At 41.8% G+C, this 15,132-nt stretch overlaps 1 protein-coding gene across 3 annotated transcripts in view; it reads left to right on the top strand.

Annotated features, from left to right (window-relative positions):
* LOC139557849 (copine-8-like) overlaps nucleotides 1-9,814 on the top strand; it is a 217,468-nt gene extending 207,654 nt beyond the window's left edge. For all 3 annotated transcript variants that reach the window (XM_071373098.1, XM_071373100.1, XM_071373099.1), the window contains 3 exons: nucleotides 2,318-2,375; nucleotides 4,302-4,375; nucleotides 6,080-9,814. In XM_071373098.1, the coding sequence (XP_071229199.1) occupies nucleotides 2,318-2,375; nucleotides 4,302-4,375; nucleotides 6,080-6,307 (360 nt within the window). In that variant the 3' untranslated portion in view covers nucleotides 6,308-9,814. The remainder of the gene's footprint in view (nucleotides 1-2,317; nucleotides 2,376-4,301; nucleotides 4,376-6,079) is intronic.
* Nucleotides 9,815-15,132: the final 5,318 nt, after the last annotated feature.

The raw sequence follows: 15,132 nt of genomic DNA, 5'->3' as shown, positions 1-15,132 counted from the left end.
TATAGGCTACATGTGCACCACTAAATCAGAACAGTAGGTGAGATTATGAGGGAAAAATAGACCAAATTATCAGGGTAGGGCATATGGGATAGTAACAGCTAACTACACAACATGCACTTAGTATTACTTTCTTAGCTACAGTATACATATCTTCCTGGCATATTATATCATTTATGAAGCAGCAAACAAGACATTTTTGGACTCACCTTGTGATGTGCTCACTTGAACAGGAATGTGGCATGGCAGTCCTTTGTGGGCAAATGTTGTCATCAAAGTCTGGCATTCTCTGGATTGATGGTGCTTTCAAGACAACTGGGAAAGTTGAAAAAAAACAAGTTCGATCTAGAAAGAAGCCTGAGTTCCCGATTTACAATTCCGAGTTGGATGACCATTCAAAACGTATATTTTCCCAGTCGGAGCTTGTTTTTTCCTGGTTCCCAGTTGTCTAGAATTCACTGAAGTCAGATTTTAGCAGTTCCGAGTTCACAGTTGTTTTGAGCGCGGTACAAATCATGCTTCATTGACAGCATGGCCAATGTTGAATTTTATCATTTTAAGAGACCCTTAAACCCAGAAATAGGTACCACACAGCCACTCCACTGAATAGCAGGCTAGTGACTGCTTTCCAATGCTTGCAGATAGCCACTGATTCCTTCCAAACCACTCATTGTTGAATTTGCGATTTCCAACTTGTTGTGTAATGTTTATGTCCAATGGCCGATGAGCACCGATACATTTTATCTGTAATTTCTCTTCATTATTTCTCTTCATATGACAAGGATTAACAAGGATTTGCCAGTAGATTGTTGACTTGATTCATCATGATGACTGCTAGCTAAGATTTTGAAAGTATGATGTTGACATGATCAGTCCAATCAAAGCTATTGTAGATATAACGTGATTTGATGTCATTTTATCTGTGGCCAATGACCTTGAGCCTTCTTGGATGGGCACGTCTAATGTAACTCTGAAACACCTGCATTTTGGAGCTGCTTTACTCAAGAAAGAAAAAAGAGACCATGTTTGTATGTGGCTTTATTAACTCAAATATTAAAAATAAAAAAATTACATTGTTTGCTAACTGATATGTGACACGTATTAATGCCAAAATAACATGCAAAACAGGCAAACCTGCCCCACGTGCCCTGAATGACAGGTCGCCACTGATTCCAGGTGACTACCTCGTGAAGCTGGTTGAGAGAATGCCAAGAGTGTGCAAAGCTGTCATCAAGGCAAAGGATGGCTACTTTGAAGAATCTCAAATATAAAATGTATTTTGATTTGTTTAACACTTTTTTGGTTACTACATGATTCCATATGTGTTATTTCATAGTTTTGATGTCTTCACTATTATTCTACAATGTAGAACATAGTAAAAATAAACAAAAACCCCGGAATTAGTAGGTGTGTCCAAACTTTTGACTGGTACTGTAGATGAAGTTAAATATTATCCTCTTCTCTCTCCTTGCTCTGTGGAGATAAACATTGCATAGTGTAGAGAAGAAAATAGACATTGTATGTTGTGTAATGAGTTCATTATGTTGGCCTTATATATAACTAGCATGGACACAAAAGTTGTCAATTATGTTCAACAATATATTCAACTCCTTTCCTTGTCAAATAAATTGAAGCTGCTATTTCCTGCGGCAATAACACATCCACAAAAATGTTAAAAATTATTATAATCCACATTGATTTCAGAGAAGCCTGCTGAACAATATAGACAAATCGTTCTGTTTTTGCAATCCTGATGTAATAATGTATTTCCCTTGACTGTCCGACTGGAGCTGGGCTGTGTTCCATTACGGCACAGGATGACTACACAATGTCATGTGCTTGGAAAGAGAGCCTGAGCAGCAATCAGCAGAGAGGGAATTTGTCAGCAAATGTATTGTTTCGGGTTATCTTGTCTTTTTCAATGCACATTTATGTGTCTCTTGTCCAATGGTCTCCCTGTGTCTTGCTGCCCTGTGCGACTGGATTAGCAGACTGCAGACTAGTGAATAATGAATTAGCACTGTTACGATGTCACTGAATAACCCCAATGCATTATACACAGTTTGAATAATGGGAAACTGCTTTGTTTAAGGACATCGGATTGGTTTGTGGTGGATTTGAACATTTCATCAGTCCTCTTCGGAAAATATTTTTTGTTTTGTTTTGTGATTGATTGTTTTTAATTTGCTAAAGACATTGAACAAAGACAAACGTGTACATATTTATGCCTAAAACTTTGTCCTCGTAAGAGCTCAAAAAAGCAGCTTGTTGTCAGAATGTTGATAATGCATGGAATCTACTTGTTGCTTGTTCTCCGCAGGCTGCTAAGCTTCCTATGTCTATCATCATTGTTGGAGTTGGACATGCTGAGTTTGATGGTGAGATTGACCCCCCTCTCATTCCCACTCAGACAAAATTATATTTTATAATATTTTAATGTTTTTTTTTTTTTGTTTGTTTAATTAGCATATAGTTATGTCAAGTTAATATGTTTTCAGAGGGGAAAATGCTTTCAAAAGATACATTTATAAGCTGCTGGTTGGTTTGAAAATCTTATTTCACTATTGGGCTTAGATAAAGTTAAAATAAAAATGTTCACATAATGTCTTTAACTTAATCCTTGACCCATGATAGAGAAATAAATCATCATAATTTAGCATAAATAGTCAACAGAACACAAATAAGAAATTCCTCTGTCAAATATTCCCATAATGTTTGGCCATTTATACATTCCCAGTCCACAAGCATTGGGTTGAATGTACTGTAGATAATGCAATACAATTAAGGGTTAAGGTTATCAGGGACAGTTTCAATGTGAGGGGTGTTAGCTAATTGGCAGTTTGGTGAAAGTCCCTAGTTAATAAGCAGGATGTCAACCTGTAGGATTCTAAACCCAGTTCACAGCTGTTGCATACAATTTGAATATGTGTAACATGGTCACAACTTTGATGCTCTCGAACTTGATGTGTTGTGTGCTGTTACAGGGGCTGGCTGGTATTTCTTTCTGAATATGCTTCTTTTATATTATTAATTACGGTGCTGGGAATGTTCTCAATGTAAAAAGCAATTATTATCATTTATTTGAAGTCCATTATAGCCATGATGGGTTTTGACTCCCACAATGCAGAGCAAGTTTAAACTGGTCTAATAACCCACCATTACGGTGTTCATATTAGGACAGCCTCCAACTACAAGTCCGAGTGACACGGAGACCCACTCATGAGGCAATCCTAATATGGACACCATACACTATGATGTTTAGTGACTCCTATACACTGAGTGTACAAAACATTAAGAACACCTTCCTAATATTGAGTTGCACCCCCTTTTTGCCCTCAGAACAGCCTCAATTAGTCGGGAATGGACTCTACAAGGTGTCGAAAGCATTCCACAGGGATGCTGGCCCATGTTGACTCCAATGCTTCCCACAGTTGTGTCAAGTTGGCTGGATGTCCTTTGAGTGGTGGACCATTCTTGATACACACAGGAAACTGTTGAGCGTGAAAAACCCAGCAGCATTGCAGTTCTTGACACAAACCGGTGCGCCTGGCACCTACTACCATACCCCGTTCAAAGGCACTTAAATCTTTTGTCTTGCCTATTCACCCTCTGAATGGCACACATACACAATCCATGTCTCAATAGTCTCAAGGATTAAAAATCATTCTTTAACCCCTCTGCCCCCCTTCATCTACACTGATTGAAGTGGATATAAGAAGTGACATCAATAAGGGGTCATAGCTTTCACCTGGATTCACCTGGTCAGTCTGTCATGGAAAGAGCAGGTGTTCCTAATGTTTTGTACAGTCTGTGTAGACAATGCAGAGCATGTTTAAACTGGTTTAATATAAAGCCACCATAATGGGTAAAGATACACAGACAGTAATGTTATAAGCCACTATGAAGGGTAGTGACTCACCCAGACACTAGATGTTTAAACTGGTGTTATAAGACACTATGAAGGGTAGTGACTCACCCAGACACTAGAGGTTTAAACTGGTGTTATAAGACACTATGAAGGGTAGTGACTCACCCAGACACTAGAGGTTTAAACTGGTGTTATAAGACACTATGAAGGGTAGTGACTCACCCAGACACTAGAGGTTTAAACTGGTGTTATAAGACACTATGAAGGGGGGTGACTCACTCAGACACTAGAGGTTTAAACTGGTGTTATAAGACACTATGAAGGGGGGTGACTCACTCAGACACTAGAGGTTTAAACTGGTGTTATAAAACACTATGAAGGGTAGTGACTCACTCAGACACTAGAGGTTTAAACTGGTCTCTTCTCTTTCCGGTAGCCATGGTGGAGTTGGACGGTGATGACATCAGAATCTCCTCGCGAGGGAAGCTAGCAGAAAGAGACATTGTACAGGTAGATTTAACTTCCTATTCTAACCCTGTAGAGACATTGTACAGGTACATTTAACTTCCTGTTCTAACCCTGTAGAGACATTGTACAGGTAGAGTTAACTTCCTGTTCTAACCCTGTAGAGACATTGTACAGGTAGAGTTAACTTCCTGTTCTAACCCTGTAGAGACATTGTACAGGTAGAGTTAACTTCCTATTCTAACCCTGTAGAGACATTGTACAGGTAGAGTTAACTTCCTGTTCTAACCCTGTAGAGACATTGTACAGGTAGAGTTAACTTCCTATTCTAACCCTGTAGAGACATTGTACAGGTAGACTTAACTTCCTATTCTAACCCTGTAGAGACATTGTACAGGTAGAGTTCACTTCCTATTCTAACCCTGTAGAGACATTGTACAGGTAGACTTAACTTCCTGTTCTAACCCTGTAGAGACATTGTACAGGTAGAGTTAACTTCCTGTTCTAACCCTGTAGAGACATTGTACAGGTAGAGTTAACTTCCTGTTCTAACCCTGTAGAGACATTGTACAGGTAGAGTTAACTTCCTATTCTAACCCTGTAGAGACATTGTACAGGTAGATTTAACTTCCTATTCTAACCCTGTAGAGACATTGTACAGGTAGACTTAACTTCCTATTTTAACCCTGTAGAGACATTGTACAGGTAGAGTTAACTTCCTATTCTAACCCTGTAGAGACATTGTACAGGTAGACTTAACTTCCTATTTTAACCCTGTAGAGACATTGTACAGGTAGATTTAACTTCCTATTCTAACCCTGTAGAGACATTGTACAGGTAGATTTAACTTCCTATTCTAACCCTGTAGAGACATTGTACAGGTAGACTTAACTTCCTATTTTAACCCTGTAGAGACATTGTACAGGTAGAGTTAACTTCCTATTCTAACCCTGTAGAGACATTGTACAGGTAGACTTAACTTCCTATTTTAACCCTGTAGAGACATTGTACAGGTAGATTTAACTTCCTATTCTAACCCTGTAGAGACATTGTACAGGTAGATTTAACTTCATATTCTAACCCTGTAGAGACATTGTACAGGTAAATTTAACTTCCTATTCTAACCCTGTAGAGACATTGTACAGGTAAATTTAACTTCCTATTCTAACCCTGTAGAGACATTGTACAGGTAGATTTAACTTCCTATTCTAACCCTGTAGAGACATTGTACAGGTAGATTTAACTTCTTATTCTAACCCTGTAGAGACATTGTACAGGTAGAGTTAACTTCCTATTCTAACCCTGTAGAGACATTGTACAGGTAAATGTAACTTCCTATTCTAACCCTGTAGAGACATTGTACAGGTAGATTTAACTTCCTATTCTAACCCTGTAGAGACATTGTACAGGTAGATTTAACTTCCTATTCTAACCCTGTAGAGACATTGTACAGGTAATTAACTTCCTATTCTAACCCTGTAGAGACATTGTACAGGTAGATTCTTCTAATGACCCCTACTCTCTCTGTATCTGTCTCTCTACCTTCTAATGACCCCTACTCTCTCTGTATCTGTCTCTCTCTCTACCTTCCACCTGTCACTTCTAATGACCCCTACTCTCTCTGTATCTGTCTCTCTCTCTACCTTCCACCTGTCACTTCTAATGACCCCTACTCTCTCTGTATCTGTCTCTCTCTCTACCTTCCACCTGTCACTTCTAATGACCCCTACTCTCTCCGTACCCATGCAGTTTGTCCCGTTCAGAGACTATATGGACCGAACAGGAAACCACGTGTTGAGTATGGCCCGGCTAGCCAAAGACGTCCTGGCTGAGATCCCTGAACAGCTCATCCTCTACATGAAGAATAGAGGTATCAAACCCTGTCCCCTGCCTCCACCCAATGAGGAACCAGGCCCTGAGGATCAGGACCACACCCACCCCTATCTGAGCCCCACCCCTACCCCCACCCCCATCTGAGGCTCCAACCCTGGGGAAGTAGTTTCCGGGTAGGGTGGGGGTGGTAACCTGGATGGTGCACCCCCTCATGGAGAAATGAAATGTGAAAATGCTTCAAGGCACATTTTTCTCCTTCTTTACATATTCATCTGGTTGTCATGCTGAACAAATAGCACTCTATTTTCTCTGGAACGAGACTTCAGAAAGACTGCTTTGAGCAAAAAAAGCTGAAGATCAGGGAGTTTTTCTTTTGAGTTTCAACGCCTGATGGAAGGGTGGGAAAGGGGGATAAGGAAGAGAGGAGAGGCAAAGAGAGGAGGAGAAGAAGAGAAGAGAGATGTAAAAGCAAGGCGTTAGCTGTCAAAGTGGTGACGTAATGGGTAGTATACCCTGAGATAGAGAGGGAGGTTTGTGAGGGCATTAATTATTAGAACGTGCCAGTTTGTGTCATGTTTGTGCATATGATACCTTTTAGAGTGGTTGTGTATGTGGGGACTAAGAAATCATCTGTATAATGATTTATTTATTGTAAAAACGACAGTATTTATTCATGTTGGGGATCCTCATATTTTCCCATACCAATTGTTGGGATGATCGAGGCTAATAAATAATTGTTTATTTCTACTTCAAATAGTACTGTAATATAAAGCATGTAATAATGAGATACTGTCCAGCTGTTTAGGAATAGTTGGGAATGATGAAGATGAGTTATTGGACATGTTTGACTGTAACAGTTATTCAGAGGACCAACTGTCTGTGTGACAGTTTACCTTCATGCACCATATACAACACCTACTTCCCCTACACATATTCAATGTGTATCAACAAAATGCACTATAACAGTCCAAATAAAAAGCACAAATATCATATACAATGCATTGATACTGAAATATATATCACAATTATATACAAGCAGCCAACAGCTACCACAACAAATACAATGGAAAGGACTGTTATAGTTTTAAAAAATCCAGTTCTAGAATATCATTGTTGATGAGAATCTATTTACTTGACATTCTGCATTCTTAATATTATAATACATCTAGTTATGCATGAGCATAGCCACATCTTCAAAGGCCTAGAATTTACATAGCATTTACATAGTATTTACATAGCATTTACATAGCATTTACATAGTCGTAGTATGTGGAGGGAATACCATGTCGTTTATATGATCCTTCTCATTATATTTGCTGTGGTCGATGTTGTTGTTTCTGTTTTGATTGTTCGTCAACCCTTGCACACCGTGCCATGGTATTTAAGACAGCGGGTGGATATTAAGACAGCGGGTGGATATTAAGACAGCGGGTGGATATTAAGACAACGGGTGGATATTAAGACAACGGGTGGATATTAAGACAACGGGTGGATATTAAGACAACGGGTGGATATTAAGACAACGAGTGGATATTAAGACAACGGGTGGATATTAAGACAGAGGGTGGATATTAAGACAACGGGTGGATATTAAGACAGCGGGTGGATATTAAGACAGCGGGTGGATATTAAGACAACGGGTGGATATTAAGACAACGAGTGGATATTAAGACAGCAGGTGGATATTAAGACAACGGGTGGATATTAAGACAACGGGTGGATATTAAGACAACGAGTGGATATTAAGACAACGGGTGGATATTAAGACAGAGGGTGGATATTAAGACAACGGGTGGATATTAAGACAGCGGGTGGATATTAAGACAGCGGGTGGATATTAAGACAACGGGTGGATATTAAGACAACGAGTGGATATTAAGACAGCAGGTGGATATTAAGACAACGGGTGGATATTAAGACAGCAGGTGGATATTAAGACAGCGGGTGGATATTAAGACAGCGGGTGGATATTAAGACAACGGGTGGATATTAAGACAACGGGTGGATATTAAGACAGCGGGTGGATATTAAGACAGCGGGTGGATATTAAGACAACGGGTGGATATTAAGACAACGGGTGGATATTAAGACAGCGGGTGGATATTAAGACAGCGGGTGGATATTAAGACAGCGGGTGGATATTAAGACAGCGGGTGGATATTAAGACAACGGGTGGATATTAAGACAACGGGTGGATATTAAGACAGAGGGTGGATATTAAGACAGCAGGTGGATATTAAGACAGCGGGTGGATATTAAGACAGCGGGTGGATATTAAGACAGCGGGTGGATATTAAGACAGAGGGTGGATATTAAGACAGAGGGTGGATATTAAGACAACGGGTGGATATTAAGACAGCGGGTGGATATTAAGACAACGGGTGTATATTAAGACAGCGGGTGGATATTAAGACAGCGGGTGGATATTAAGACAACGGGTGGATATTAAGACAACGGGTGGATATTAAGACAGCGTGTGGATATTAAGACAGAGGGTGGATATTAAGACAACGAGTGGATATTAAGACAACGAGTGGATATTAAGACAGCAGGTGGATATTAAGACAACGGTTGGATATTAAGACAACGGGTGGATATTAAGACAACGGGTGGATATTAAGACAGCAGGTGGATATTAAGACAGCAGGTGGATATTAAGACAGCAGGTGGATATTAAGACAGCAGGTGGATATTAAGACAGCGGGTGGGTATTAAGACAACGGGTGGACATTAAGACAACGGGTGGATATTAAGACAACGGGTGGATATTAAGACAGAGGGTGGGTATTAAGACAACGGGCGGATATTAAGACAACGGGTGGATATTAAGACAACGGGTGGATATTAAGACAACGGGTGGATATTAAGACAACGGGTGGATATTAAGACAACGGGTGGATATTAAGACAGCGGGTGGATATTAAGACAGAGGGTGGATATTAAGACAGCAGCGGGTGGATATTAAGACAGCGGGTGTATAAAAGTGAGAATGTACTAAAAAGTTAGTATAATGTTAGTTTGGTTTCTTCAGTTTGATGTCAAGTCAACCACATTCCTTTTATTGTTGGACTAAATTGTTTTCTTTAACCGGACGGAAAACGTAACGATGAAAAATACTTTGAGAACGGCGTAATAGAATAATTGGAAGTACTGTAGTATATTGTATATTAATTGTGTTTATAACAAGTCATTAAAAGGGAGTCAATATAAAAAGCAACTGCACAAAGAGCAGTTGATACCGTGAACAATCTGTTTTACTCACTTCCACTGGACTACTGACAGATTCAAACTTGCTGCCAGGGATGTATTGCCGTCTTTAATTGAAGTTGGTTGATGTATATGTGACCGACTGGGGTTCGAACCCGGGTTTCCTAAGAACCGCAAGACTGTTTTAGCCCGTTAAGCTAAACCCTAGCCATTAGCTGAAGGGGCCAACACAAGTCTTCTGGTTTCGGACAAGGTCACTCATAACACGAGCCTGGTTCCGAAGGGCCTCTGTTACACTGTATGTATCAAGACAACTTTCAATTGTTGGTATAATGCCATCTATGACTTGTTGTTATATTGCCATCTATGACTTGTTGTTATTTTGCCATCTTTGAGAGAGTTGTTGATACATTTTGCCAAATTGAAGTTGTTGACATATTAAAGTAGTAGTTTCCTGAGCGAACAGCAGAGCAGCGTAACCACACAGCGGAGCAGCGTAACCACACAGCAGAGCACTATCACCACACAGCAGAGCAGCATTACCACACAGCAGAGCAGCGTCACCACACAGCAGAGCAGCGTAACCACACAGCAGAGCAGCGTCACCACACAGCAGAGCAGCGTCACCACACAGCAGAGCAGCGTCACCACACAGCAGAGCAGCGTCACCACACAGCAGAGCAGCGTAACCACACAGCAGAGCAGCGTCACCACACAGCAGAGCAGCGTCACCACACAGCAGAGCAGCGTCACCACACAGCAGAGCAGCGTCACCACACAGCAGAGCAGCGTCACCACACAGCAGAGCAGCGTCACCACACAGCAGAGCAGCGTCACCACACAGCAGAGCTGCGTAACCACACAGCAGAGCAGCGTAACCACACAGCAGAGCAGCGTAACCACACAGCAGAGCAGCGTAACCACACAGCAGAGCAGCGTAACCACACAGCAGAGCAGCGTAACCACACAGCAGAGCTGCGTAACCACACAGCAGAGCACTATCACCACACAGCAGAGCAGCATAACCACACAGCGGAGCAGCGTAACCACACAGCGGAGCAGCGTCACCACACAGCGGAGCAGCGTCACCACACAGCGGAGCAGCGTAACCACACAGCAGAGCAATATCACCACACAGCAGAGCAGCGTCACCACACAGCAGAGCAGCGTCACCACACAGCAGAGCAGCGTAACCACACAGCAGAGCAGCGTAACCACACAGCAGAGCAGCGTAACCACACAGCAGAGCAGCGTAACCACACAGCGGAGCAGCGTAACCACACAGCGGAGCAGCGTAACCACACAGCAGAGCAGCGTAACCACACAGCAGAGCAGAGTAACCACACAGCAGAGCAGCGTAACCACACAGCAGAGCACTATCACCACACAGCAGAGCAGCATAACCACACAGCAGAGCAGCGTAACCAAACAGCAGAGCAGCGTAACCACACAGCAGAGCAGCGTAACCACACAGCAGAGCAGCGTAACCACACAGCAGAGCAGCGTAACCACACAGCAGAGCAGCGTAACCACACAGCAGAGCAGCGTAACCACACAGCAGAGCAGCGTCACCACACAGCAGAGCAGCGTCACCACACAGCAGAGCAGCGTCACCACACAGCAGAGCCGCGTCACCACACAGCAGAGCCGCGTCACCACACAGCAGAGCAGCGTCACCACACAGCAGAGCAGCGTCACCACACAGCAGAGCAGCGTCACCACACAGCAGAGCAGCGTCACCACACAGCAGAGCAGCGTCACCACACAGCGGAGCGTCATTGGCTCTGTCTCTTCAGTCCGACCGGGTTAACCTCCCGTAGAGGGGACACAGCAGAGCAGCGTCACCACACAGCGGAGCGTCATTGGCTCTGTCTCTTCAGTCCGACCGGGTTAACCTCCCGTAGAGGGGACACAGCAGATAGATAGCATCTGTCTGCCCTATTGATTGCCAAGTATTTTTCTACAGTTGAAGGAAATGTGCATAATGATGTCTTCTTCTCTCTGTTTAATGCCAATGCAGCTCTATACGACATAGGCTACAGTCAGAAAACCCAATATTTTCTCACAGATAGGTCACAACAATGCAACTTCTCTATACAAATGTGTCTATCTACAGTATGGAAACTCCCTTTTGCATATCCAGATTCGATTTTCCTTATTTAATGTTGTTAGCAACCGTTCCCTTCCTGTATTATATTATTGAACATATGATTCCTAATGTCTAGAATGATAACCATTTCATATGTACAGTAAAGCCAACCGAACAACAACAACAACAACAAAAATATACTATTATTTACTAACTATTATTATTGCATCTTAAACAAAAGATATGCCGTATGGTCCCACAAGTGTGCTGTTATTGTATTAAATGAGAACCATGTCACTGATGTTTCGGCAGTATAATGCACGTATGACAGGGTTTTGCTATACATTTTCAAAGTTAGCATTTGTTTACAATTTAGATAGACTGACTGAAGCTATATTTACATTGCCTCAAGGTATGAGCAAGTATTGATGAAAAAGTGTTTGTTGATCAGTCTCTATTTCGTGTACCGGGCGATAATGGACGCGGTTTGAGCATAGAGCAAATGATTCTAAGGGAGATATGTAATTGTAGTTAAAGATTTTTATTGTTCTTTTGTCAAGTTCTGTTAAAGATATTTTGTGTTGAGTTTAACAAAGCAATCGTGAAAGATTATGCAGTTGAAAACATCTTTGAATCCTGTGTACACAAGCCCCATATAAATGACTGGACTTGGTATCCAACAGATTTCAAAAGATGTTCTGTTGAAATTGGCCTCTTTAAGAAAATGTGCATGTTTGTGATCCCTCCTCGTCCTCTCACCTTACCGATGGCCTGTGATAGGCCGGCACTTCCTGAGCGAGCCATTTGTATGGTAAGATGCTGATGATTATATCTACGGTAGACAGCAGTCATCCAGCATGTTGCATCCCTGCTTTTCTCTTTTAGTTTGTTCCTAGATGGGTCCTGCGTTTGGTTATCCTTATTTATACTTTGACCCCCGGGGTGTTTACAGCACACTGTAGACATAGAATGGCATGTCATTCTATGCCATTGTATATCTATGCTTTACAGTGTGTACCTCCCTCTTGGTCTCTGGTTCGCATGCTGATGATGAAGAATACTTTTCCAAACCAGACATTGGACATAATTGTTGTCATTCTGTGGTTTGTGTAAAAATGCATTGTAATGGATTGCCTTAATAAAGTGATTGAAGAGTAATGAAATCATGACAACTTTTACAGAATGTAAGAGGAGGGGAGGGGAGGGGGGGGAGGGGAGGGTATCTGATAGAGTTGATCTCAGTGAGTATAGCCTGAGTGCCAGTCGACTTGTGACATTCTGACAACTTCTTGTCACTCATTGTCATACCATGTTTGGCTTGAAAATAACAGTAAACAGATCTGGGACCAGGCTAAAGTGACTGATCATCTTGAGAGGAGATGCTGGGGTTCCTCTTGCCAAAAAAACGAAACCAGTAGCTACCAGTGTTAAGACGAACAAACCTAGATATCCCAGGCATTTTCATTCAATCTTTACACTTCTATTTCAAGATTTTTCCGATGAATATGTCCCCTGGGATTGATCCTACTTGTCCAATCACAACACTTTACTGTCCCCTCGGCCCTTACAGTGTGCGTTCCCCTTTCAAATGTGTTTTTCTCAGCAGCTTTAATGAGGTACATTGCTGACGAACCAAGCTGGCCACCTGGGGGGAATAAAGACAGCAGCTGGAACAAGAACAGACTAGAGAAAGTAGTCATGACTCTTCTCTGCTGTTTTAACTGTTAAACAAAGAGACAAAGAGCTGCCAGTGACATTTAACTGTCATGGGTTGATAAAGCATCTAGGTACCATTTTGCTGATAATTCTTTGGATAGTTACCTTTACCACCGGGGGGGATAAGAGATAGATGAAACTGTAGTATACCATACACTACTGTCCTCTACAGTCAGAACAGACAGCTGTACACACTGAACCAAAATATAAACGCAACATGTATTTGAGTTTATATTTCTCTCAAATCTTGTGCACAAAAAAAAAAAAATGTACGTCTCTGTTAGTGAGCATTTCTCCTTTGCCAATATAATCTATCCACCTGCCAGGTGTGGCATATCAAGACACTGATCAAACAGCATGATCATTACACAGGTGCACCTTGTGCTGGTGGGGACAATAATAGGCCACTCTAAAATGTGCAGTTTTGCCACACGACACAATGTCACAGAAGTCTCAAGTTTTGAGGGAACATGCAATTGGCATGCTGACTGCGGGAATGTCCACCAGAGCTGTTGCCAGAAAATGGATTTTGAATTTCTCTACCATACGCCGTCTCCAACGTTGTTTTAGAGAATGTGGCAGTATGTCCAACCGGCCTCACAAACGAAGCCCACGTGTAACCACGCCAACCCAGGAGGACCTCCACATCCAGCTTCTAAACCTGCGGGATCGTCTGAGACCAGCATCTGACTGCAGTTAGGTGTGGTGCATACGTTGGATTTATCAAACATATGCGTCAAACTGTATGCTGTAGACGGCTTGACAGAAATGTTAGCAGGAGGTGAATGTTGAACTTTTGTTGCGTACATATCCAGATGATGCTGCTGCGTACTATTTTGCGCAACGACGCTGTCGGTGTGTTCGAATCGTTACGCTTCAACATTCACCTTCTGCTACCATTTCTGTCAAGCCGTCTACACGTACAGTTTGACGCACACCGAACGCACTGCAACTGCCTCTGCAACGCAATGCTGCAAGGCAAACGCAGCGTTTCATTGGAAATGAATGTAATTCTGATGTACCAAAATGCAATGACGCTGTCTGTTTGTGTGTTTATAAGTAGGCTACAACTTCTACTGTAGTTTTCTCCGTATTATGCAGTGGTGTGTAAAGTACTTAAGTAAAAATACTTTAAAGTACTACTTGTAGTTTTTTGGCGGTATCTGTACTTTCCTTTACTATTTATATTTTTGCCAACTTTTACTTTTACTTCACTACATTCCTAAAGGAAATAATGTACTTTTTACTCCATACATTTTCTCTGACACCCAAAAGTACTCGTTACATTTTGACACGAAAATGGTCCAACTCACACACTTATCAAGAGAACATCCCTGGTCATCCCTACTCTCTCTGATCAAGATAATTATACCATCTGATTTGCTTAATATAACGAATTTTAAATGGTTTATACTTTTACTTTTCATACTTAATAGGAAGCTCTCTCATCCATTTATATGCAGATGATACAATCTTATACTCAGCTGGCCCCTCCCCGGATTTTGTGTTAAATGCTCTACATCAAAGCTTTCTTGGTGTCCAACAAGCTTTCTCTATCCTTAACCTTGTTCTGAACACCTCCAAAACAAAGGTCATGTGGTTTGGTTAGAAGAATGCCCCTCTCCCTACAAGTATGATTACTACCTACCTTTAGAGCTCGAGGTAGTCCCCTTATACAAGTACTTGGGAGTATGGCTAGACGGTACACTGTCCTTCTCTCAGCATATATCATAGCTGCAGGCTAAAGTTATATCTAGACTTGGTTTCCTCTATCATAATCGCTCTTCTTTCACCCCAGCTGCCAAACTAACCCTGATTCAGATGACCATCCTACCCATGCTAGATTACGGAGACACAATTTATAGATCGGCAGGTAAGGGTGCTCTCGAGCGGCTAGATGTTCTTTATCATTCGGCCATCAGATTTGCCACCAATGCTCCTTATAGGACACATCACT

The sequence above is a fragment of the Salvelinus alpinus genome, chromosome 28, assembly GCF_045679555.1.
Source record: "Salvelinus alpinus chromosome 28, SLU_Salpinus.1, whole genome shotgun sequence".
Lineage (NCBI taxonomy): Eukaryota > Metazoa > Chordata > Actinopteri > Salmoniformes > Salmonidae > Salvelinus > Salvelinus alpinus.
Note: the sequence above shows the minus strand (reverse complement) of the source record. Positions and strands in the feature narration are given on the sequence as shown.